The following is a 25160-nucleotide window of genomic DNA, read 5'->3' as shown; positions in this document are numbered from 1 at the left end:
GCTTCGATTTAAATCTCTCCTATTTCAAATGTTGTGTCTTATCTTTCAAACTTTTTAAATTGCTGTTTGTGGTTATATATCGAAACAATTTTTTATTTCAATTGCAAAGGGATAAAAACTTTAGTACAAGCTCGAGTATCTTAAAATGCAGACGCTCCGACTAATCTCGGTTAATGCTAGGGTTTTCGCGTGCGTTTTTGACACCTAATTCGGTAAATCATCAGATAAAAGTAATTTTTATAAATGGTTTTCAGCTTTCACTGTAAATGAATAATGAAAGGGAAAACATGAAAGAAAATATTGCATTTTGAAAAACACTTTTCATTTCATACAAATTCACTTTTACAGCATCATTGTATCAATTACACTAACTGCATTTAAAGTATAAACTCAAAAAGATTTGCAGCAAACAGACAATATCCAACACGCTTCAAACTCATTTGCTTTATTTTGGTAAAAAATAATTAACCGAGTGCGGCCGAACTTTTGAATACTGTTTCGGACAGGACTAATTTGATAATATCGCCTGTGTTTGGGCACGTTCGATACGTACCGTTCTATTTTCCCCGTCGATACGTCGTTACGTACAGAAAGGATACATTTGTAGGCAGAAACGTCTTTATTTTTAAACCTGATATTAATTTTTCTTTAATGCTATATTAAAAAAAATCAATGAATATGAAATGTCTATTCAGAATGCTTGAGATCAGTCACAAATGAAATTCCCATTTTAACTTCTCATACGTTTCATCTTTCATACTTGCACAGTTTACAATTTACAGAACAGATAATAATCCTGTACATGAAGAGTGAGTTAACTTAAAATAGTGCAAATCTTTAGCAGTCTGTATACGAAGAACAAATTTGGTTGGATATCACGTTTCGTACATACTAAAGCTCGTCGTCATCTTCATCTGGTAAGGGTGTGTTGTAAGCATCCTGCAATGACAAAAGTCGGAAAAAGTTATTTCCATTATAGTATATTATGCAATTAGTTTATAATATAGACAATTATGGCACAAATGGACGTTTGGCATGAGTGGAGCGAGTAGGCCAATTTCCATGAATGCCATACGGTATTTTGTGGTTGACTACACCTATAACACTATACTCATGGAACTCAAAATCATGTATGAACATTGTTTGTGGCACCCGTGTCATAAAATTTCTATCCCACGGGTGCCACAAACATTGTGTTTATACATGATTTTGAGTTCCATAAGTATAGCATTGTGTGTAGTCAAACCATAAAATATTTTAAAAGCAAAAACAAATTATTCTCTGTTAAATTACCTTCATTTCATTTTCGAGCTTGGCCTTCCATTCTGGATCCATGGTTACTTCTGGTGGTGCTAGAGCTGGCATGGCAACAAATTCGAGATTTGGATCTCCAATCAGTTTCCTGGCTAACCATAAGAATGGCTTTTCAAAATTATAATTACTCTTGGCACTAATGTCATAATACTGAAATAAAAACAGAATATTAGGATCTTCAAAATGTGCATGAATTATTAACTTTTAAGTTGGAGTTATTTTTAATAATCCAAGCATGCATTTTTTTTTGACAATTTTCATAAACTTTCACACATTTTAAGGATACACCAATAAAGTTATACAAAAAATACACATTTTTTTGTCATTGATAAGTTTACTAGTTAAAAAGAATCAGTATTTACCTTAATTTAGGTAACTAAAATTGTGAATTGGAAATTGAGTATCAGACAATCAAAAATACAAGTTTATAAATAATTTTTATATTGAATCCAATTTACAATATGAATATATTTATGCTCTAAAACCAGTTTTAAAACAGACAGTATCTGACAAATAGGGAATTAAATACATTTCAGGAAAAAACCCTGAAAAAGTTTTCACCTACAAGTGTTTATATAAAATCAACTGTGACAGTAATTGGAAACCAAAAAACAATAAGAATTTTTTGGTACTATGTAACTGAATTAATATCTGGCTAAATGTAAATGCAAATATTCATTATTAAAATGATATTTGCATTTTCAGCCACTATTGTTGCTGAATAGAAATTTATACTTAATATTTATCAACTTTACTAAACCAAATGATTGTCAAAATAAATCAGTGTTATTTTGCTATTAATAATAACCAGCAGATGAGCCTGGCATTGCCCAGGCAAAAAACAACAACAAAGATTAAGATTATTTCGTACTTCTAATCCTTCTATTCTAGTAGCCTGGGACACCCCTAGTGGGAGTTTCTAGCAGCAGCAGGTCATTCCATGGTATCAATAATAAATTCATATTACAAATAAAAATAACATACTGAATTTCTCATGGCATACCCTACTAAAATGCAAAAAACTGCATCAAATAATAATATACTGAATTTATTGTTAATTTAAATAATAGCTAGGGGCATCCCTAGTGGCCCAGTTTTTCAGCTTTATATAGTTAGATTAGATATCAAGAAATTTGATATTAGAGATAGACATTAGGTGTCATCTCTTACTAAATTAATAATTATAATAATTTATTTAAAAATTTAGAACAGCCCTGAGTGGAATTTGTTCCCACAACCTCTGCTTACCGTGTGATATGCCATCCAGCCCTCTGAGCAATTCTTCACTCCCAGACGTACAGTAATACCCTGAACTTACGTGATAGGTGGGACCGAGCAATAACCGCGTAAGTCGGGATATAATTTCGCAATTTATGTAAAATCCAAGTCGGATGTATGTAAGCTAACAAATGTTCTCATTAATCTTATCTCGTCTTTTGATTCGTTCACGGTTACAAGAAATCATCACATAGTCTCTCTCATATCTCCATAGATATAACAAACACAAAATAAATTGTAGCTATGTGTCAATTCCGTGCAACATATCCGAACATGTAAGCTGAACAATAGTGTGGGGGGAGTGAGTAATCTAGAGTTGTGTGGCGCTCAAACAAAAGATGAATCAACGAGATTTGCGTATGTCAAGCTAGCGTAAGTCAAGGTATTACTGTATTTAAGTAAATGCATCAGGAGGTTAATTTTATATATATATATATACACACACACACACACACACACACACACACACACACACACACACACCATGTTGGGTAAAGTGATAGCCGGCTGAGTGCCACAGTGTAATAGTACTAAGGCTGTGAGTGTAGTAGTAGTCCCCAACCAGCACTGTGAATGGTTATATCTAGGTTCAAATGGAAGTGAAGAATTTCTCAGTTCCAGGTGGCATAACTGGCAGTGCAATGCACAGTAAGCAGAGGTTGTGGGATCAAATATCACTGTGGGCTAGTTTTTTTTTATTCCAGACTGTTCTAATTATTTAATAAATTATAATTATTAATTTAGATAAGAGATGGCATCCAATGTCTACCTCTAATACAGTATCTAATTATAAATAGCAGCAAAATAGCCTGATTTATTACAAATATTGTTTGGTTTAGTATCAATGCATTAAGCTTTGGAAAGTTTATTAAAATTCAGCAATTAAACTTAATACTAGGTAGCCCAAAAGTTCAATTAATGTTAACTTGCTTAAAATTAAAATTTTAAAAAGCAAGCAAATTTATGAAATAAAAATTAATGAATTACTAAAAAATTAATATAAATTTGATATCTTTTGTGTGAAATAACCCAAACAATTTCTATAGTTATGTTGCAAAAGAAAAAAAAAAGTTGTAATGAAGAGTTTAAAAAATGCAGGCAAAATTAAATAATTATAAGAACTAAAACTAAATTAATACTAAAGAAATTAAACCAAAATCTAACTAAAACTAGAAATAATTAAAACTCTGGCCTTTAAACTGAAATTAAAATCAAATCAATTTTTAAATTTGTTATTTGTGCGTGACAACAACAGAACATTTTGCTTTTATTATATATACAGATAAAAATTATTAATTAATTAAAAATAATATAAAAACTACAACTATATCTGTATTCTGTAAAAACAAAAAGGTTATTATTCAAACATCAAACTTAAAGAATAGTTGCTATTGGAGCAAACGAATAGCAGTCTCTTCAACTCAAAGTCAAAAGTGAAGTCTTTTTGTTTTAACTATCCCTAAGCAAAGATCTTTCTTCCCCTTTGCCCCTTTGTTAAACTCTTTCTATGAATTCATGCCGAGTCCACAGAGGAAGTTAATGCTGGTCCTTTGGAGGAACAAATTGTAGACCCTACAGGTGACCCAGTTTGACCTACTTACACACTGCTTCTTTGGGTACGTTTGTAAATCAAATGAGTTAAATGCATTAATAACGAATTGTTCGAAAAGTAGTAGTCTCACTCAGTGTATGTGCTCTGCGGTGATGACATTTCAAACAAAATTCTAACAAAGCTCACAAAGAGTTAGTTTACTGTGTTCAGAAAATGGCGCCTGACGATATCAATGTTTCTAAATCTACTCGAGTGTTTAAATTGTGAATTAAAAGGTGAAATGATTGAAATAACTGTCCATCCGAAGCAATCTAAGAAAAATATTTTGGATGAGGCTGCACCAGCAACATTCATATCTTCGATTTTAGAAACAGCCATTTAGTTATATACAAGTCATTCAAAAGTCTAATGAAATAAAAACAACGACATCATTCTCGTTTAACTTTACGAATGTACCCTTTGCTTTGAATATAAATATATATAAAGGAATGCTACCTTTAAGTATTGGTAAATCTCTGTATGTGTGTATATACATACACACACACACAGACTTACCGATACTTAAAGGCAACATTCCTTTTCATATTCTTTTTAAACATAATTTGACTTGTTTATACCTTGCCCTCAAGTTTCATCTTTCCAAGTCCAATGAAAATGCATTTTAATGAGGTTTTACCTCATCATTTTCTCCATTCTAAAACATAATACAACCAAGTACAGAATTTAACCCTAACCAATTTCCCTAAGTGACATTAACCTGTCCTACGTTGTTCCCAAAAATATTCGTGTTGACCTCATTGACCTGCGTGGGCAATCCCAAATATTTTCGTGTTTACATTGAAACGTTTTTGATACTAGATGTCTCTATACATCATAATATTTATATTAAAACGAACTTTTAGAATATAATTTTTTTTGTTTCTATATTATTCAATATATTTATTTTGTTTGTGAAACACAAAAAAATAATCATGTTTACTGTATCGTAAAAAATTATTATTATTTTTAAAAAATTTAGGCTTAACATTGACGAAAATTCAACATGGCGTCACAGGCAACAAATAAAAATTTCAACATTGAATAGGTTAAAACAGTGAAAAACACCTATTCACAAATCAATTCACAATTTTAACATACTAAACATTACAAATTTTAATTACCCAAAAATAAATTTAATTAATGGGCATTTAGAAAATTTGTTCTAACAAGAATAGGACAGTTATACACTGAAATTATCCTTTTTTTATATATTTTTCACTCAAAAAAAGAAATTAAGTAATCCAATGGATAAACTTAAAAATCAATATTTTTTGTATATACAGTAATACCTCGACTTACGCGATTTTCAACTCTCGTCAATTCGTCTTTTGTTTGAGCGCCACTCAACTTTGATTACTAACTCCTCCCACACTCTTGTTTAGCTTACATGTTCCGACGTGTCGCGCGGAATTGACACATAAATAACACAAAATAAATTGTAGCTATTTCTATGTTTGTTATATCTACAAAGACTTGACAGACTATGTGGTGATTTCTTGTAAACGTGAACAAATCAAAAGACGAGATAAGATTAGTGAGAACACTAATTAGCTTACAGACATTCAATTTGGATTTTACACAAATTGCGAAATCATACCCCGACTTACACGAATTCGACTTACGCGGTTATCACTCGGTCCCACCTATCGCGTAAGTTCAGGGTATTACTGTACTAATTTTTAAAATGTAATGTTATACAATAAAGCAAATAATATATATCTTTTGTTACCTGAAAAGATTGATTTAAAAATTTTAAATGAATAAAATGTTTATTAATTTTTCTTTTAGTTAAATTTTGATGAAACAGATACTTGAATACAAAAGATAAGTTGAATTTGAAGTTTTCAATAAAGGGTCGATGCTATAGATCTGAGTTTTTCCAACCTTTTTCTCAGCACATAAATAACAAAATTATCTGTAATTTTACCAGTATATGTGTTACAAATTATACTTATTTATATGCTCTTCTAGATTTACTATACATATTTTGTTATGTACAGTAACTCTAGATTACTGTTTAAATGTCACCCATAATCAGTTGTGCCAGCATCAATAAATCAAATATTCGTCCATGGACAAGTGATTGAAAAACACTGCTAACTGCTATAAATTATTATTAATATACATGTGTATTTATTTGGCATTAACTAATTATTAAATTAAAAATTTATAACTACCTGCAAGTTCTTCTTCCTGTGAAAAACAATAGATTTTGCCTTTACTTTTCTGTCCTTGATATCAACTTTGTTTCCACAAAGAACAATTGGAATATTTTCACAAACTCGGACCAAATCTCTATGCCAGTTTGGAACGTTCTTGTAAGTTACTCTTGAAGTAACATCAAACATTATAACAGCACACTGCCCTAAAATAATAATTTAAATAATGTATATTCAAAAACATTTGATAAGAGTTTTAAACTGCCAAATGTCAAAATTACCTTGGATATAATATCCATCTCTGAGACCGCCAAACTTCTCCTGACCGGCTGTATCCCATACATTAAATCTAATCGCACCACGATTTGTATGAAATACCAGTGGATGAACTTCAACACCCAAAGTAGCTGTAAAAATTCAAGATAATCTTGATATATAAAATTATTCTATATTCTTAACAGATTTTTCTAAAGATTCATGAAAACAATGAATTTTAAATGCAATTGATGACATTTAAAATTTCTCTCTCCAATACCATCATTAAATATGATTATTTAAATTTAAAAAAAAATACAATGTTACATCTGTTGCATTTTTGAGATTTATCAATATAAAAATATAGGACTAGAAAATATTACTAGGATAAATGTAAATCAATGCTGTCTTATTAATGAATTTTAAATGACTAATCATTACAAAATATTATATTATTGTTATATTTGATGACTACTAATCAAAAAAAAGTAGTAGTCAAAAATTACTATATAATTTGTCATAATACATCAACATAGGAATATTTTTAGATCAATTTCATAAAATATTAAAAATATAGCTTACCAACATATTTCTTTTCAAATTCACCAGTTAAATGTCTCTTTACGAATGTGGTTTTTCCTGTTCCACCATCGCCAACTAAAACACACTGTAAATATTTTTATTTTTAGAAAGAAAAGCAATATGTTTTATTTTAAAAATGGTATCTCTTCACTGAAGATAAAATACTGAAATTAGATATTTTTTCCATAATGAATACAAATTTAAAATAAAATTACAATTTTAATTGTGTTGTTTTTAAAAAGTATTTACACTTTTCAACAGACCAGAAGTCTCAAACGTAACAAGATAAATGAGATTACTTATCTACTGTTTTGAATACTTAAAAATTTTAAGATATTGCCAACGTAAATCTGATTTAATTTTAATGCAGTCCATACTTAATTTTATGCATATTACAGTTGATAAATTTTATTTTCTTGGGCTCCAGCCAAAATATCTAAGAGCCAGCTCATTCTGACCTTTAAACTTATTTAATTTTTTTTTTTATACTGGCTTTTTCAAAACTTCTAACTTATTTAATATGAAATTTAAATCAATTGTGTGATCACAACGTAATTTACTGTAATTAATTAAGTACAGTCTCTTCAATCCAAAAAAAACTTCCAGTAGACTACCTCACAGCCAATACTTAACATATAAAACAGCTACCATTAGAAAATTCAAAAAAAAAATTTACTATAGTTTGAACCAAGCTACCCACACCCTTAACTTCATTTATGCTCTCAAGTTTATTAATCAAAATATTTTTATTAATTATATAATGTTTTTCCCTTTATGATAGATATATATTCTCTGCACAGGATGTACGCCCAAACCTCAGCCATTTAAAAATTCAATTTGTGTTCGATACTCAATTTGGTATTATGCTCTGTAATAGGCTTATGCAACAAAGATATCTATCTAATAGATGAAAACATTCATTATATTAATATTAAAGTTATTTCTTCATTTCTCAGAAACGAAGAAATAACTAATGATTTGAAGATTCTATAACTACAACCAATATTATCCAAGTAGAATTTAACCCCAAAAATGATAATTTATTAATTAGTGGAATACAAGTTTTGTTCCTGTGTCTTTTGGATTATCGTGAATAAAAAAGGAATACAAGTTTATAGCAGTCAAAATGGAATATCATATTAACTGTGTACTCCTCCTTATCGTGATTTAACCGTGTAAGATAAAAAAACGGATTAATCAAGATATGCCAGAATATGTATATAGGTAGTGCGCGTGTTGTATGTACGTGAAACCTTGTTCAGATTGCCAAACCAGTAATATCCAGGTATGCTGTTGACTGAAGAGGGGCATATTTAGCCCAAAACACGAGATGTAAGCACATATAAACTAGAATAAAGGTGAAAGAAAGCAAAGTGATCATTAAGTTGCACTACATTGTGTTGGATAAACAGTAAAAATACTTTTCTTAAGTTTTGTTAACCTATCCATGTTGGAATCTTTTTTCCGTTGCATGTCATGCCATGCTGAATTTTTACTGATGTTAAGCCTAATGAAAATTACAATTTTTGAAAAAATAACCAAATCATCCGAAACTATTTTTCTATTTTGCACAAACAAAATAGATATATTAATAAATGTAAAAACAAAAAAATATATATTTCAGAAATTTGTTTAATATAAAAATTATAACAACTAGTGACATCTAGTTTGAAAAATGTTCCGATGCTGAAACGAGATATCTTGGGTCCGCAGGTCAAGATCATTAGGTCGCGACCTAAGATATGTTGGGAATACCAGGGAATAGGTTAAACATCACTGCTTTTACTTTGATTAAGCCACTTACAGGTAAGTCATTACCACATTTGTAAAGGGTCACATTAAGTTTATTGTTCTCACTCTTTCACATAACTTTTCATTTTCCCAACTCACTGTCTATTTGGTGGTAAACTGTCAAAGTTGATTCGCTTTCATCTTTATGTCGTAAATAATTATTTATGACAAAGATGAGAGAGATTTGCAATGCTCATTAGCAATGGCTTTTTGGAAACAATCTTGCTTTAACTTCTCTAATATTTCCAATTTCTGTGAGTTCCAATATATGATATTTTCTTTTTAAAGCATAATTGAAGGTAACCATGCCAAACGGACCACTTTCCATGCATCTAAATCAAAACTGAAACCTCACACTGGATTTCAGTTTTGATTTAGTTCCACACAACTTACTCCATTTATGTCACAGCCAGAGGCCAGATTAGCAAGAGTTTACCATATATATTATTTAGTTCATATATCTGTATATATATAAAAAGAGTTGAGTCGATTCTTAGTGCAAGTAGAAAAATATATGCAAATGAAAAACTGTTTAACTATGTAATTGGATTAGAAGTTGCTAGCATGAGAACATACGTATGGAATACATTCAGAAATTTATTACAAGTATATCTAATTGTATTTTTCAGTTTATTGCCAAGATTGGAAACATTACCAGCTATTAAACATGTGATAAAACATAATGGTCTTATGAAACCTATAAGCTATAAAATGTCAAAAGCAAGGCACAAAAATATTAAAGTATTTATTTATTTATAACTATTAACCTGTCCTGTGTTATTCCCGACAATTCTCAGGGTCATGACATCTGACCTTAAGCGTTTGACCCGAGATATCATGTTACAGTATCGATACGTTTTAGATGTCACTAGCTGTTATAATTTTTATTATAACAGCTAGTGACATCTAAATTTTATTTATATTTTATTATAACAGCTAGTGACAGTATAATTTTTATTTAATATTAAAACTAACTTCCAAAATATATTAATGAATATAAAAACAAAAATAAATAGATATATATACAATATATATACATTTTTCATTTGTTAAAAATAAAAAAATAAATTTGAACAATACAATAGCCACGATTATTTTTTAAAAAACAAAATTTTCGTTAGACTTAACATCAACAAAAATGCAACATGGCAGCCACATGCAACAGAAACTTTTCAACATGGGATAGAATAAAATAAGCCTTTTAAACAAAGTTTAATTTTAATTATTTCTGTCACTAGCTGCAATCTTTGTACATTTTATACCCAAAATGGGGGTGTCTTAGTTTAGATATAAACTTTAAATACAGTACAGCGTCAATTATCCGAAAGAATTCCAGTCGGCAAATTTAACTTTTCGCCAGTGCTGTGGCACTGCAATCTTTGGCTATGTCTTGGGCTACTCAAATATTTTACGTTTTTGATACTAAATTAACTTCTGAAGTATAATTTTTTTATTGTTTTTATATTTTTCAATATATTTATTTTGTGTGTACAAAATAAAAAAATAATTTTTAACGATACAATAGTCTTCGTTAGGCTTAACATCGACAAAAATTCAACGCAAAGCGACACGCAACGGAGAAAAATTTCAACATGGGATAAATTAATATATTTTTTCGTACATGATCGGTTATCCGAAACATCCATCTTCCGAACAACCCCAGTCCCCAATTGATTCGGATAATCGACGCTCTACTGTATTTTCTACATGAAAGAAATTTAAAATACACAGTAAAATCTGACCTATAAGTTTGTCATAGCAGAACCTATGACAAACTTATGAAAGCTGGAATATTTTAGACATTATGGCATGACTCAAAATTTTCCTACAAATTATGCCTAGAGGAACCTGTGAAATGAAGTTGTACCTGTAGGTTAGAACCTGTCAAAGGCATAAACTTGCTTGAGTAGTGAATCAATCAAAAAACCTGATGATTCAAACATTAGAGAGGTTGAGGCGCAAGTACAAACATTAAACTTGTACAACAAGCAGACGTACACGTTTCACATTTTAAGTCCAAGTAAAAGTCATTGCAACGCTCGTTCACAACATCACATGACTCAGTGAACATTGTGCATTAACTCATAGGAAATTTGTTGAAAAAATGGTGGATACATTTATCATCGAGGGTTACCAGCAAAGGTAAATAAACAAATTAAACTGTTTAAAAGTATTTATAGGATGTTTAATAACAGTAAATAATTATTTTTAATTAGCATGGTGTCTCCTACCGAATGATTGGACGATAGGACTACCTCATTCTTTTGTCGAGGGAAGTGGTGGCTTATATAAATTCGAAAACAGCTCAAAAAATTAATTTTTAGAAAATTTACAAACGTATTACGCTGTTAATGGTAGAAGATGCCATGGAAGAACAAACCTACCTTAAGATAAGCTATTATGAAAGCAAATATATGTAAATTCTATAGGCACTTCACATCATTTGCTAAAAAATTGAATTAAGTAATTTCTGGATTAAAATTGTCTGTTTCTTTACAATATTATTTGTAAATGCTTAAATAATCATTATTTTAATAAAATACATCATAATTTTAACCACAAACACAAAAAAAAATAAGCCAATTGTCTACTTGCCATTCTAGACGTAGCAAACGCCATTATCGACCATATAGAATTGTCAGATGGTGGCGCTTGTCTGTCCACCATTCATGTTTTGGGCTGAATACGTGCGCATCAACCTCTCTATTATAAATGAAACTAAACTCATCAATACTTATTATATTAGGACAATGGATTTTAGGAAATAATTCAGTTAAATAATATAAAATTTAGCTGAAATTACAGCATTTGTTTCAAAAATTGTTTTAGGCACTTCAAATTAATATTGCTAAATTAAGTAATGATTTGTACAACAACATACTAGAAAACTTAAAATATCTCCAGCAAAGAAATGAATAAAAATTGTCCAATTCTAATTTTTATTAAAATTTCTTTGCTGGAAATATTTTAAAGTTTCTGGTGTGTTGTTATAAAATACCGGCAGTTTGTTTTATATGTTCAGAAAAATGAAGATTTTTGAGGTCAAGACAATAAGACTGCATTGTTTCCATGGTAAAAAGAAGCTTAACTCAGTGAGAACATATACCAAAATTATTCAGGTCTGATACTGATTAATAGTATATCTTTACCAATTATGGAGCCTACATGGTAATTTTGATAAACTAATTGAAAATCTTATGGTATTACAGATCCATCTTCAAATTGAATACATCAACTTCTGGATTGTATATTTGGATGAAATCAAGGCAACTTCCAATCAAGTTAAAGTTGGTTAAACAAAGTTATTTTTTTTTTTTGTTTTAAATAGATTGAGCATGATCATCATGGAAAAATAAGCAGATTTATGAAATGTTAAAAATATCAATAAGCATGATGAAAGAAATGTAGCTAGTGAAAACAGGATTTTTGTTAATCTTTTCCTCCAGAAATCTGTTTGTACTAAAGGAGAACCTATCAGATATTCTACAAGTTGTTATATCTATGTGGAATGAGAAAAGAATATAATTTTAACTAAAAGGAAAATTATGTATGATACAAGATTTTTTTGAGTTCAGTTTTGCATACTGCCTAATGTAAAGTTTGAAATTAAATCTTCAACTAGAATTGAATAATACATTATGTAACATTTTACTTTTAAGATATTCAGAATTCTTCTCAATATCAGGTGTGGTAGCTGATCAAATTTGATCAGCTACCACACCTGATATTGAGAACTGACTCAAACTAGATATTCAGAATGTTGCTGTGCCCATTTTATGGGATGAAACAGGACTTGAACAAACGAATAACAGTTTTGTATAAATCTGTCACTTTTAAAACAAAAATGTTTATCACTAAACAGTCCATCACGAAATCAAGTAACAAACAACAAAAATGTTTATATTAATATCAAAATTTTTATCAATCTTTGATTGTAATTGTTATTTTAACATATTAAGAAAAACTTAATGTCCTAATTGCACATTCAAAAAAACAACATATTTATTTAATTAATTCCCCTGGAAAAAAAGCTTGGCTTATCGATCAATATATTATTATTTTTAAGTTGTCTTGAAGGCATTACAAGAATTAAGTCTAATAATATACCAATACACAAGCTACAATTAATATAATGACAAGAGCTAAATATTGAACAACAAAGTGAAATATGTTAAACTTTAATAAGCAATTTTAAACACACACATTAAATTGTACAATAAATTTAATGTGTGTGTTTAAAAGAGGCCAGCAAATAATCTCTTCCATTTTCTGAATTGAGATAAAATCTTATAAATAGTAAATGTTATTAGAAAATTCTTCTATTAGCTATATTTCAATAGAAAACTTTCAGCATGTAAAAATAAATTTGCACTACTCATTTGTGTGTTTAAGCTTGACAGGAACTTAGACATACAGAAAAGATATTTTTCTGAATTTATGCTATATTTTACACACTTGTTCCTGGACTCCAGGTCCATTTAAACTTTAAAAGACCGAGAAAATTGCTCTACATTCCTCATGTATTGATAGGATTTAAAAAACTTATCACCAAAAATGTTAACTAATCACCTTTAATTATGAAGAAGATAAATGCAGAGGGAGCTCAAAAGTATTGCGATAGACATCACAAACATCGAAAGATGATGTCTAAAATGTAGACTTTTAGATGCTTTATATACATCTCTCTTTTTTCAATTAAGAACATATACATAAATGTGTATTTTCTTTGCCTTTTCCTTTCATTACAACCATTTTAATAAACACAGAAAAAAATCAACATCTAGAATGAAACTCAAAATAACATAATTTTACAAACAGTGACTATTTCTTTATTCCAACCTGCCTAGATAGAATAGAACCTGCCTGCCTAAATCTACTTAAATCAAAGTTTACGGCATTCTGTGCAATGTCAGCTTTCAAAAGTTTTATTGTAAAAAGAATTTTAAACAGTTGTAGTTGAACAAAATGCAACTTTTTTTTATAAATTCTAAAAAATAAATTAATTAATAGTTGTAATTTAAGATTTATTTAAAAGGGGGTAAAAACCTTTATTTTAACAAACATATTCCACTGTAAAAAAACAATTTCAAGTACAATTTTTGAGCATTTACCTTGAAAGTGGGAACACCATCACTACTTTCAACTGAAGGATTAGCTTGTTGCTGCATCTGTAAAAGAAAATCCAGTTTTATTAATTTTATTCATTAATCTTTCAATGCAAGACTAAAGAAAATTCCAATTGAATACTGAAATCTCAATATGGAATCTTATTTGCTCTATTATCATTATTATTATATTTATAGAATTGAATTATTAAAAATAGAATTTCCATAATCATCAAAAATTTGAAATAATTTTTAAAATAATGTATGAAAATAAATAGAAATTAAGTCATCGTGGAATAAATTGAATAGATTATTGCCAAAAGTGGATAAAATCATTAAAGTGAAGTCTTTCAATTTAAAACCTTCTCCAAACAGATCCTATACAGCAATAGAATCTCACTTTTTAATGTAAGTTGTTAATATAGATGTGTAACTAATATCAAGAATAAAAAATTGTCTTAGCTAGCTGTTTAAATAAAATTACTTATTTCATTATTATTTATTATATTCCCAATTATATTTATATGAATAGGTAGAGATTTAAATAGTTTACTATACAAAACTGTTGTTTTAGTGGGCAACAAATCTTTGTGTATGCGAGCCTCAGTTATCGGTCTTCATGCAGCTCCGGATATTGAAAAATTTGCACAATTTCAAGTTTTGTTCCCATTAATAGGCATGCTTACATCATATACTCACTCATTTGTCTGATCAAGAATCAGTGTAATTCAAGCAGTATACAATGGGTTTTTTGAGCTTAACATATACCTTATTAATTAAAGTATTTGACATTATGTCAGACTGTGCAATCTGAATTTAAAGTAGCTGAACATGGAGGGTGAGAATGAGTCCACCGCTGACAAATTCTTGATTTTTGATCATCTAAGATTGTCTAAGCACATCCTCAAACATTCTCAAGCATGGTGACATTTTCCAATTCTTGCAGTTAAGGCGACCAAGTTCTTTCACATTTTCCATTCTTCAGTTTGTGGGCACAATTTCTTGGGTCTTTGTTCTCTTCTCTTTCTAGTATTGCTTTCTTTCTGATCAGAACTGAGCATCTTTGATATTGAAATCACAAACAACAAACCCAGACTCATATTAGCAAAATGTAGACCATTCACTAACATGAAAGACAACTCACACAGCAACATCTAAATTCTAAACGTTCCCTTCAGTGCAAAAATAGGTTAATTACTGGAGATAGTGTGAAAATGCACTATTAATAAACTGCACTAGGGTTTCTCATTTCCTGATTTTTTGCTTGTCCCGGGATTCCGGGAAAAAAGTAAACTGTTTCCTGGGATATAATTAAAAGATATAAAATAAATCTTAAAACTGAATGATACTTAATACATCTTGCAACCTCCAAAATAATAATGCTGTGTAAAATATGTATAAANATGTTTTATTGGATGTAAAAATTTCAATAGAATAAGTTTTATCATGCTGCAACTCATTTATTCTTCTTAAAATTGCTAAATTATTATAATTATTAAAACTTCTGTTAATATCTTGTGAAATTTTCTTAATTTTCTTGTAATTCTAAAATGTAATCATCATCCTGGCTATTTACTAGTTTTATCAATGTTAAATTATTACAATTTGAGTGGTTTTTTACTGATGAAAAATTTAAAATTCTTAATTCATAAAAACTAATTCTTATTTTTAAAAAAACATTAATATTGCAAATGTTTAAAAATCTTGCTAAAGTGAAAAACAAGATTTTTCATACATTTTAATTTCTCAAAAAGATAAACTACATGTATTTATACTTAAGAATAAATAAGTAGCAGTATTTGTGTGGTTTATGCAGTTGCTCACTTATACTGATAGTGCTAAAATACTTTTAAAAAATGGTGGCCTAACTGTTGTAATTGAACTAACTGTTGCTTACAACAAATTCTCAAATTACTATATTTACCATATTGTTCAGAGATAGATGTTAACATGACAATTTCATAGAGAAGACTACATATATATATATATAGAATAAAATAAACACTAAGAAAATAATTAGTATTATGATGTTTATTTAGTTTTAAAAAAAAATGCAAAATTGTGAAAAAGAAACTGGAAAGACAATAAGCAAACTGAGTAGGCATTAAAAGAATTGTAAGAATGTCAAATTTACATTTAAAGTACAAATGAAATGATAATAGCTAAGGCAACAAAAAGCAGTACACATTCCAAATGACTTATAATTAGTGATAGGACAATCAGAATCAAAATGGAGAAAATCTCATCACAATTTCAGATTCTTAAAAACAATTCTTCCATATTTTATAAGAAAATTAATTTTTGTTTCAAAAGTTAAAAATTTTTAAATTACAATATTAACAATTAAATATTAGTTTATGGGAAACTTTCACATCAATAAAGCAGAAAGTATACATTGGTCCACACACAAGGTGATGTCTGTCACAGTGGACTTTTCTTTTGTGTAATCAGAGCAATGATAATTACACTTGGTTGGTTCTAACACTTCCCCATTTTAGAGAATGTAGGGTAACTTTAGAGTTGCCATCCAGCCAGCTTGGCCAGTAATCTGTATATCTATATAACTTAAAAACAAAAGTGTCACTGCCACACACAACATAAATTTTAAAATTAATTGATTTACAATTTGAAAATTTCAGAATAACTTTTAAACAGTTTTTAAAAAACACTGTTTTAATTTTTCATTGATCTATTTTAATTTTTGTGTAAAGACCAGTTTTAATTATTTTTTTTATTTTAATTATTTAATTTTGCCTGCATTAAGAATACAAAAATCCTTAATTACAATTTTTTAAATTAATTGCAACTCTAGTTATATCACAAAAAAAAAAAAAATAGAAATTGTTTGTGTTGTTTCACACAAAAGATACTAAATAAATTTAAATTTGATTTTTTACTAATTTTGTTAATTTTTGTTTCATAAATGTTATATAAAATTATTTTTAATATTTAGAATGTTGACTTATAATTATTAATTATAATGAGTGTCATTTTTAAGTTTTTGTTATGAGTCACAGATGATGCTGTAACACACAAATTATGAACTGATTGCAGGTATAAAGCTGTTTGAGGGTACCATTTTTGTTTGCTAATTTATAAAAGTCAGTCTTTTATTCCAACTACAACTGCCAACACATTTCGGGCATCTGTATGGCCACGGTTGACATAAGGAACTTGNTTAGAATGTTGACTTATAATTATTAATTATAATGAGTGTCATTTTTAAGTTTTTGTTATGAGTCACAGATGATGCTGTAACACGTTAAATTTTCAAATGCAATTTGTGCATTGAATAAAAATACTTGTTCGCACTAAGTTTAATGCCATTTTGAGTTTTAAAACTTGACTTTTTAAGATGAATGTCTAGATATTCATGGCACAAGTGAATGAATTCAAAAATCAGTTAACTCATGATGATGATTGTTCGGATCATCGCATCATTTGCCAAACTTCATTTAGTATTAAATATGATGAAGTTAAATCATTTACAAGACATGTCAGTTGCAAAAAGCACAAAAAAAGTGCATCATCTCATTTGCTTTCCCTTCATGCAGTCATTGCATCAGCCAATGAAGCAGTTTTCAAAGATGGTGACCCTACACGACACAATGAGATAATTTGTTCAGTAAAAGGGAATTAACTATAAATTTTTTCATGGTAGTGTTGCTATATTAACTTTATTCGACATAAAATTACAAATTTATTTCATGGTATGCAATAAAAGCATGCCATGCATACTCACAGATAAAAATGGAGAATTTTACATTTCTTTCAAAAGACTGATTCTGGATTTCCCAATCATTTTCCATTCTTAAGCTTAATGTTTATTAAATAAATGAATGTACTGTGCTTGTAATGTAAATTGTTAATTTTTCTAAACTAAAATAAACTTTAGGAAGTATTCAAAAGAATCAGAAAAAATTTTGGTATCGTCCCATCACTACTTATAGCTAAAAGTTTTGAGTATGTTGATGCATGTCATACATATGAGACAATAATAAATCTAACAATTTTGCTAGTTTTGCTGCTTTTCAACAAGTTGGTAATGATGAGTTACTATTATATGTAAATGCATCATTCATAATTTTACGTATTTCACTAACAAAAAGACCTCTTGAATTCAATGTTACTGCAACATTCATGATGTTAACCCACCTTTGAAATACTCTCACAAATAATTGGAACATCTTAAAAAATGGTAAATAGGAATAAAATATTTATCATGTTTATTAAAAGATATAAAAAAAATCAAATCAAAGTTAAAATGATAATAGAGAACAAAGTTTTGTTAGAAATTTTGAGTCAAAATTGACTGTTAAAAATTGCAAATTGTTGTAAATTGGCAACCACCAGGCAAGTGCAAGCCCTACAAACAAGAACAATATTTAAATCATGAAACTAAACTTCAGTAATGATGAGTTAAAAGCTGCATTAATTGACAGTCACAATATAAATGGCATTCAAGAATGTGTTTAAACATGACCAAGTTAAATTAAATGACAAAAGATAATATTATATTAATATAATATAATATATTATAATATTAATATTTAATATTAGGTAGCCAGTTAATTAAAACTAAAAATAATGACATTGTCACAATGCAGGGCTGCAATTTTTAATCATACTTTTAATTTATTTAACTTGAATTATATGCTTTCCACCTCAAATTAGTAGTGACTTGTCCCTGTACATCATACTTTTTCTTTAACAATAGAGTCATGCTGCTCATCTATCTAACACCTTTCAAGGAAAAATTTTTTAACTGAAATAATATGACTTCCAGTTTGCACCATAAGTTTGTATATAGTCAATCGGGGCCTGCTGCCCCTAAGGTTTTTATATCTGGTCTCATCTTTCATCTAACTCCATTCATGAGATTAAGGAAAGACAGACAGTGGAAATTTGTGTCTACAATTTTTACATATCGTAGCCCAATAACTTAAAAATAGTAAAATACTAATTAAAACTCTGGCCTTTATTCAAACTGAAACAAACTAAAATAAAATCATTAATTAATTTAAATTAAAATCAAGTCAATTAAAACTTAATACTTCTGAAAGTGTGGATAAAGTAGTTGTCCATCTTGATTGATTTGGTTAGATTCATGCAGGCAGTCAGAGTTAAGTCTTTATTTATAGCACTTCTTTGTGAAGTGTTAGTTTTGGTTTCAGTAAAGGAACATTTTGCTTACATATACAGTGGAACCTCGGTATATGACCTTAATCTGTTCCTAATGTTTGGACTTATACTGAATAGGACGTATATCAAACCAACCTTTCCCATAAGAAGTAATGGAAAAATGAAGAAGTAATGTAAGAAGTAATGTAAAAATGATTAGTCTGTTCTCATGAAAAAAATGGCTGGCTTTAAACACCTCACTTTCCTGCTTGATTATTCATGAGATCAGCATGTATCTTTTTAGCTTTCTCGCAAATAATTGCTTCTGATACACTGTCGCCAGCACACTGTTTTACAGTTATCCAAAGCAAAAGCAATTTCTCAATATGATGTAATGTCTTTGATCTCTGTTTAGAATTTGATTTAACAGCTTTCGCAACGTTATCAGATTTAATAATGTCTTTGTTTTTCGCGAGTGTCGATATCATCGTTCTCGAAATACGGTATGCAACAGTTAAATCTCCAACATGCATGCCACCTTCATATTCTTCAACAATCTCTTTTTTCAGTTCCACTGTGATTCTAGTCATTTTTTTAGTTTTCTGTTGCTTCTCATTTGCCTTTTTGCAATTCATGATTAATAAAAATAATAAAATTTTACTTACAAATTAAAATCAGAAGAAATTTAACAAAGTTAGAAACTGTGGCATTGCGAACGTCTAGTCTAGTCTAGTACACTGAAAGTGCTACTTGTTTACAGATGGCATGTATAATTGAATTAAGTTGTATACCGAATAAAAGTCATATACCGAGCAAAATTTGTTTTGTCCAAACAGGACGTATTCCGAATTGGATGTATTCTAAAGCAGACGTATACCAAGGTACCACTGTATATATATTTATTTATTATATTGCCTTTATATGCATTTTTATGTATGACATAGTTAAAAAAGGGGGGGATTTTGTTTTAGGAGTCTGGAATGGATTAAGCCATTTTATATTGTTTCTTATGGGAAATTTGTTTCAGTTTTAGAATAAACTGGTTTTTGATGAATTTTTAAGAACAAAAGGTTCAAAACCCAAGGCTTGACTAAGATTAACACACAATTATTTGGAATTGGGCAATTTTTTTATTTTTTCTGTATAATTCTAATTTATTCATTTTTGAATATGCGAATGTTGCCATTACAGATTAAACATACAAATTTATAAAAAACATTGCATTTTAAAAGTATAATATGAATGAGAAACTCAGGTTAAAAATGATATACCCATTCAAATGCTGTTTTGAGATAAATTGCATTTGAAGTTCCAGCACAATTGACAAATTCACTTCTGTACTACAATTTATTGCAACAGACTGGCATATATCCAACAAATAAGAGTTCACAAAACAATCCCCAGATGACAGCAAGCTGCAGTTGTCATCTCAATTTCAAGAATGCAGTAGAATGTCATTTTTATCCCAATTTGTTATTTTAAAAGTATTAAGATATTTATGTAAAAGGTTCTTCTATACAATTACCATTATATATTCATACTGTTGCTTTACTTTAGGAGGAAACAACTTGTTGCATGTATGATCTGTTCCTTAAAATTTTTTTAAAATCTTAAGTTTGTAGTGCAAAATAAAATAATCCTAACTACATTATATATATATATATATTACACACACACAATATAAACCTAAGAACAGTTTAACTATACAAAATTATATATAAAGTTCTAGCTTTACTAATCTAAAACTCAATTTAAATGTTAAACATTTTCTTCACAAAATATGAAAATATGGCATAAATTTTACATTAAAGCAGCCAATTTTCAAGCAGTAAAAATATCTTCAGTGTGACAAAAAAAAACTACCGTATTTTCTTGCATATTAAATGAGGTTTTTGTTCATTTTTCACTGCTTCAAAAACCTAGGTCATCCTACACGTGCAAGTGAAGGATTCTTTGCATTTTTGCAATAATTTTTGTGAACCATGTGTAGTATTTGAATTTTTTTTAACCAGAGTTTAAAAACAAAAGTATTTTATCTGGGTCATTTGAATCATTCTTGCGTATTGTTAGGAGTAAAGATGAATAGCAATAGGGAAAGCAAAGCTTTTGAATTGAATTCCAAATTGAAATTTCAAAATCATACAGGAGCCCAATATAAGTTTTATTCCATTCCCATGTGAAAACAGGATTATTCAGAAATCAGAATTCAGCGAAACTCGTAAATGCAATCGTTGGAGTGGATTAGACTGTTAAGAATTGGCAAAAATGGTTCCCAATTGTCCAGCTTCATATGAACAAATTATGTTGTCGATTTTACAAGGATTTTCCTTAAAGTTTAAAACGCCATTAATTTTTGTAGGATAATGTATGCATTTACGTGCATTTGATATTTTATTTGCGATTAAATGAAATAAAATTAAAATTGTATTAATAAATCTAGTTTTCTTTATTTTGATCTTTAAAGTCACACCTCACATCCTATATGCAAGTAAATATGGTAATTGTTAGCTAATAATTTAGCTGACATTTTTCTTTTGAATGAATTCTCTTCACAAATTTTTGTCATTCTGACTTAATATATTTTAAAATTCTTCACAGGTTTAATTAACATCATAATTAAATAACTCATTACAGCTGATATTTCAAGTCAATCTAGTTTTCTCAAACTCCAAAAAGTTATTAAAAATCTTTCAACAACTGAACTGTTTCCTGAGAAACCAATGCAACTTCAGTAAGTATACTATATTCTTGGATAAACAAAAAACATGTGCATGCTCTGTATGAAAGACTTGCTTGAACTTGTTTTGTGTTTCTGATTAGTTGAAATTAAACAACACACAAGGGTTGTTTAATATTTTAATTTGTAGGATATTGGAATATGGATCTGGAAATTCCCAATCTTTAAAAACATTATTTCTGATGTATTTGTCTAATAAACAGTTAAAAATTGGATCACACATTTATTTTGAGACATTTGGATTTATCTTGTGCAAACTACACACCTACCTACACAAAAGAAGCTTTTAAAACAAAAGTTTGGAAAGGTTTAATTTGTCAATAATGCATGTAAATATTTTTCAAACATTAGGTCTTTGAAAATATCTGGCAAGTTTTTTCAACTGCATTCCTTTGCGACCATTTAATTGTATTTATTAGTACAACATACACAATTAAGCCAGTCTTGAAATATCAACTGTCAATTCACTGACTCCAAATCAGAAGCATAGATCTTTATTAACAAATCCCCATTTTAGTTTCACATCATCAGCATAAATTGACATTTCTTCAGCTGAAATTTACCTGCAATTATTCCAGTTGTATTAATAAACTAACAGTTTATTAAACACTTCCTTATTTTAAAAATATCATGAATACAGAAAAATTTATCTTCATTTTTCATCATTTCAACACACAAGTGACAGTCCAAAACAACTTTCACATACAGAGACAAAATGTTTACTTCCTTATTTAGTAATCCACTGTAAAATGATGAGAGATTGATCTTGATAATCAATAGTTGTAATATTCTGTTCAAGCATTAAACATTTTTTCCCCTAGATTCACTATCATTTAGTTTAGATCAGTGTTTCTCAACCTCTAACGAATCGTCGCCCCATCACTACAAAATTCCAATGCTGAGGACCAAGGCTAACGTCAAATTCGTACTGCATTGAATAGACTAGTGACTAGTATAATGTTATTTGTTTAATTATTGTACGATATAACGAATAAAATATCTAATTATTCTTAATATAATGTTTTACTATAGCACCCAGAAAATTGTTTTTTGCCCTCCAAAATATAAATTGTTACTAATCACCCCATGAACATGGAAAAATGCCCTCATTGAGAAACCCTGGTTTAGATGATGCTAGCATTTTTTCTAATTTTATACTTTCTTCTAATATGATATTAGTATAAAGTGGGGTTTCAGCTGTATTATTTTGCAAGTGTTCCTCAGTGCTGCTTTCCCCTGTGGAATGACTAGATGGTTTAGGTATCATTTGTTTTAAAAAACATTTTTGAAACAATTATCTGGATTTCGTCTTTTATAGCAATTGTAGCATTCTATTTTATCTTTTATATTTTCTTGAGATTTGTGAGAAAGCAATGGTGTTACTCACTCTGAACTGTTGGGGTCATTGGATAGTTGACCTATGAAATTAACACAACATACTGTTTTGCATTTATATTTACAATGTAAATTTTCACTCATCTCAAATAATCACAATTTTAAAACTAAGCTATAAATTTGCATTCAATTTAACAATTAGAAATAAATATAGTGGCTTAACTGCCTAGTTCTAGTCCAGATATCTTTCTAATTAATTTGCAATATTATAGCCAGAATGAAAATCCAGTGATTATTTAAATACAATATGATAAAAAAAAATTTTTTTTCCACCAATTACACATATTATCATTGCGTTCCTTATTAGTTTGTTTCCATTTTTAATTTCAGTTCTGAACAATAAATACTGACTAATCTAACTTAAACAATATAGTTATCATCTATAGTTAATGACAATTTTTTCTATATAATGAATAGTTAGTTCCTAAAATCACATCTTTGCCTTAAGAATTTTTCTATTGAAAATCAGAACAAGTACAAGACTAAAAACACAGTACACAAAAACTGACAGTATAAATTATTTTAAAGTAATTTGAAACATGATTAAACATAGGAAGGAAATGAATGAACAAATCAATGTTTTACATTAGAATTCATACTTGAAAATGAACTCACACCATAATGCAATTTCATTATCTCTTGGAGACACACTTTATCGCAGACTAATCATTACAAAAGAATTCAATGATGCAACAAAAATAAATGATGGCATCAGTGTTATCATGCCATAACATAATGGTGCCGATATCAATTTTCAATTATACGTCATCCTATCTGTAGATACTGATACATCAATTAATGTTTCAGTCTCTATGATAAGTTATATTTAAGTTTAATTCACTAACAATTCTTTTATCGAGAAATAATTTACAAAATAATTATGTAAAATCCATATTAAAAAAAATTACAAATATGAAATTAATGTAATAGAAGCAGTGTTTGTAAGTTCAAAAAAATTACAAATATGAAGATAACCACTTACTACAGCAGCAGCTTGCAAAATTAAATTTTAAATATTTGTGAAGCCAATATTTACAGTTCATTCTGAATTTTATAAAAAGGTAGGCCAATGATCTAGATTTTATTAATTGATGTGACTGACATCTTAAATTATCTTTCATATAAACCATTAAACTTCAAACAATTTCAGTTTATTCAAAAGGTAAACCGTTAGATCTTCTCATTAATTCTTGATTATGTTCTGCTTTTACAATGTAATTTACAATTTTCTCATAATTCAAACTCTTCCACGTGGGAGTTTATCACGTGTTCAACGATAAAGACGTTCTGGGAAATATTCAAGATTTATTCCTTTACGTATTAAACCAGGATTTACCTCTTTATATTCAAATAATAACCTTAAACTAATTACCACGTACCGAAATTTGTATTAATCTTGCTTTAAACAATTACATTACGACTATTTTGTCACCCGTTTGCTTAATTTCAATTATTTATTAAATTAAACAAGCTTATATTTTTTTAAATCATTATTTAAAAAGGTAATTCTAAGCATATTTATTCAAAAATTTAAAAATCATTCGAAAATGAATCACCATTCAAATTTGAACCGAATTTAACAAAAAAAAATGTACATAAAAACCTTCTTTTTAGTAGAAAATGTTAGAAATAATTAACAATTTCGTTTAAATACTTATTAAGGATTAATAATTGTTTAATATATGAATAATTTACGAAAAAGTTTTAAGGATTTAAACGGATTTATAACATTACCTCTGCCGTTCTTTCTTTCCGATTCAGTTAATGGCGCCAATAGACTGTGCGAACCCTAGCGTTTAAATTTAATATTACGGGGAAAAAAATTGCGTCTT

The 25160-nt window shown here is 28.7% G+C and overlaps 1 protein-coding gene across 1 annotated transcript; it reads right to left on the bottom strand.

Moving 5' to 3' along the window:
• Positions 1–300: 300 nt before the first annotated feature.
• On the bottom strand, positions 301–25160 carry LOC111630190 (GTP-binding nuclear protein Ran-like). The gene is made up of 7 exons (XM_023374255.1): positions 25063–25160; positions 14082–14138; positions 7180–7264; positions 6624–6749; positions 6361–6548; positions 1294–1464; positions 301–939 (listed from the first exon to the last, which is right to left on the bottom strand). The coding sequence occupies exons 2-7, from the start codon at positions 14136–14138 to the stop codon at positions 892–894; spliced, it is 675 nt and encodes a 224-aa protein (XP_023230023.1). The 5' UTR covers positions 25063–25160; the 3' UTR covers positions 301–891.

This window comes from Centruroides sculpturatus, unplaced genomic scaffold, assembly GCF_000671375.1.
Source record: "Centruroides sculpturatus isolate CEXI.00-Female unplaced genomic scaffold, Cexi_2.0 scaffold68, whole genome shotgun sequence".
Taxonomy (NCBI): domain Eukaryota; kingdom Metazoa; phylum Arthropoda; class Arachnida; order Scorpiones; family Buthidae; genus Centruroides; species Centruroides sculpturatus.
Note: the sequence above shows the minus strand (reverse complement) of the source record. Positions and strands in the feature narration are given on the sequence as shown.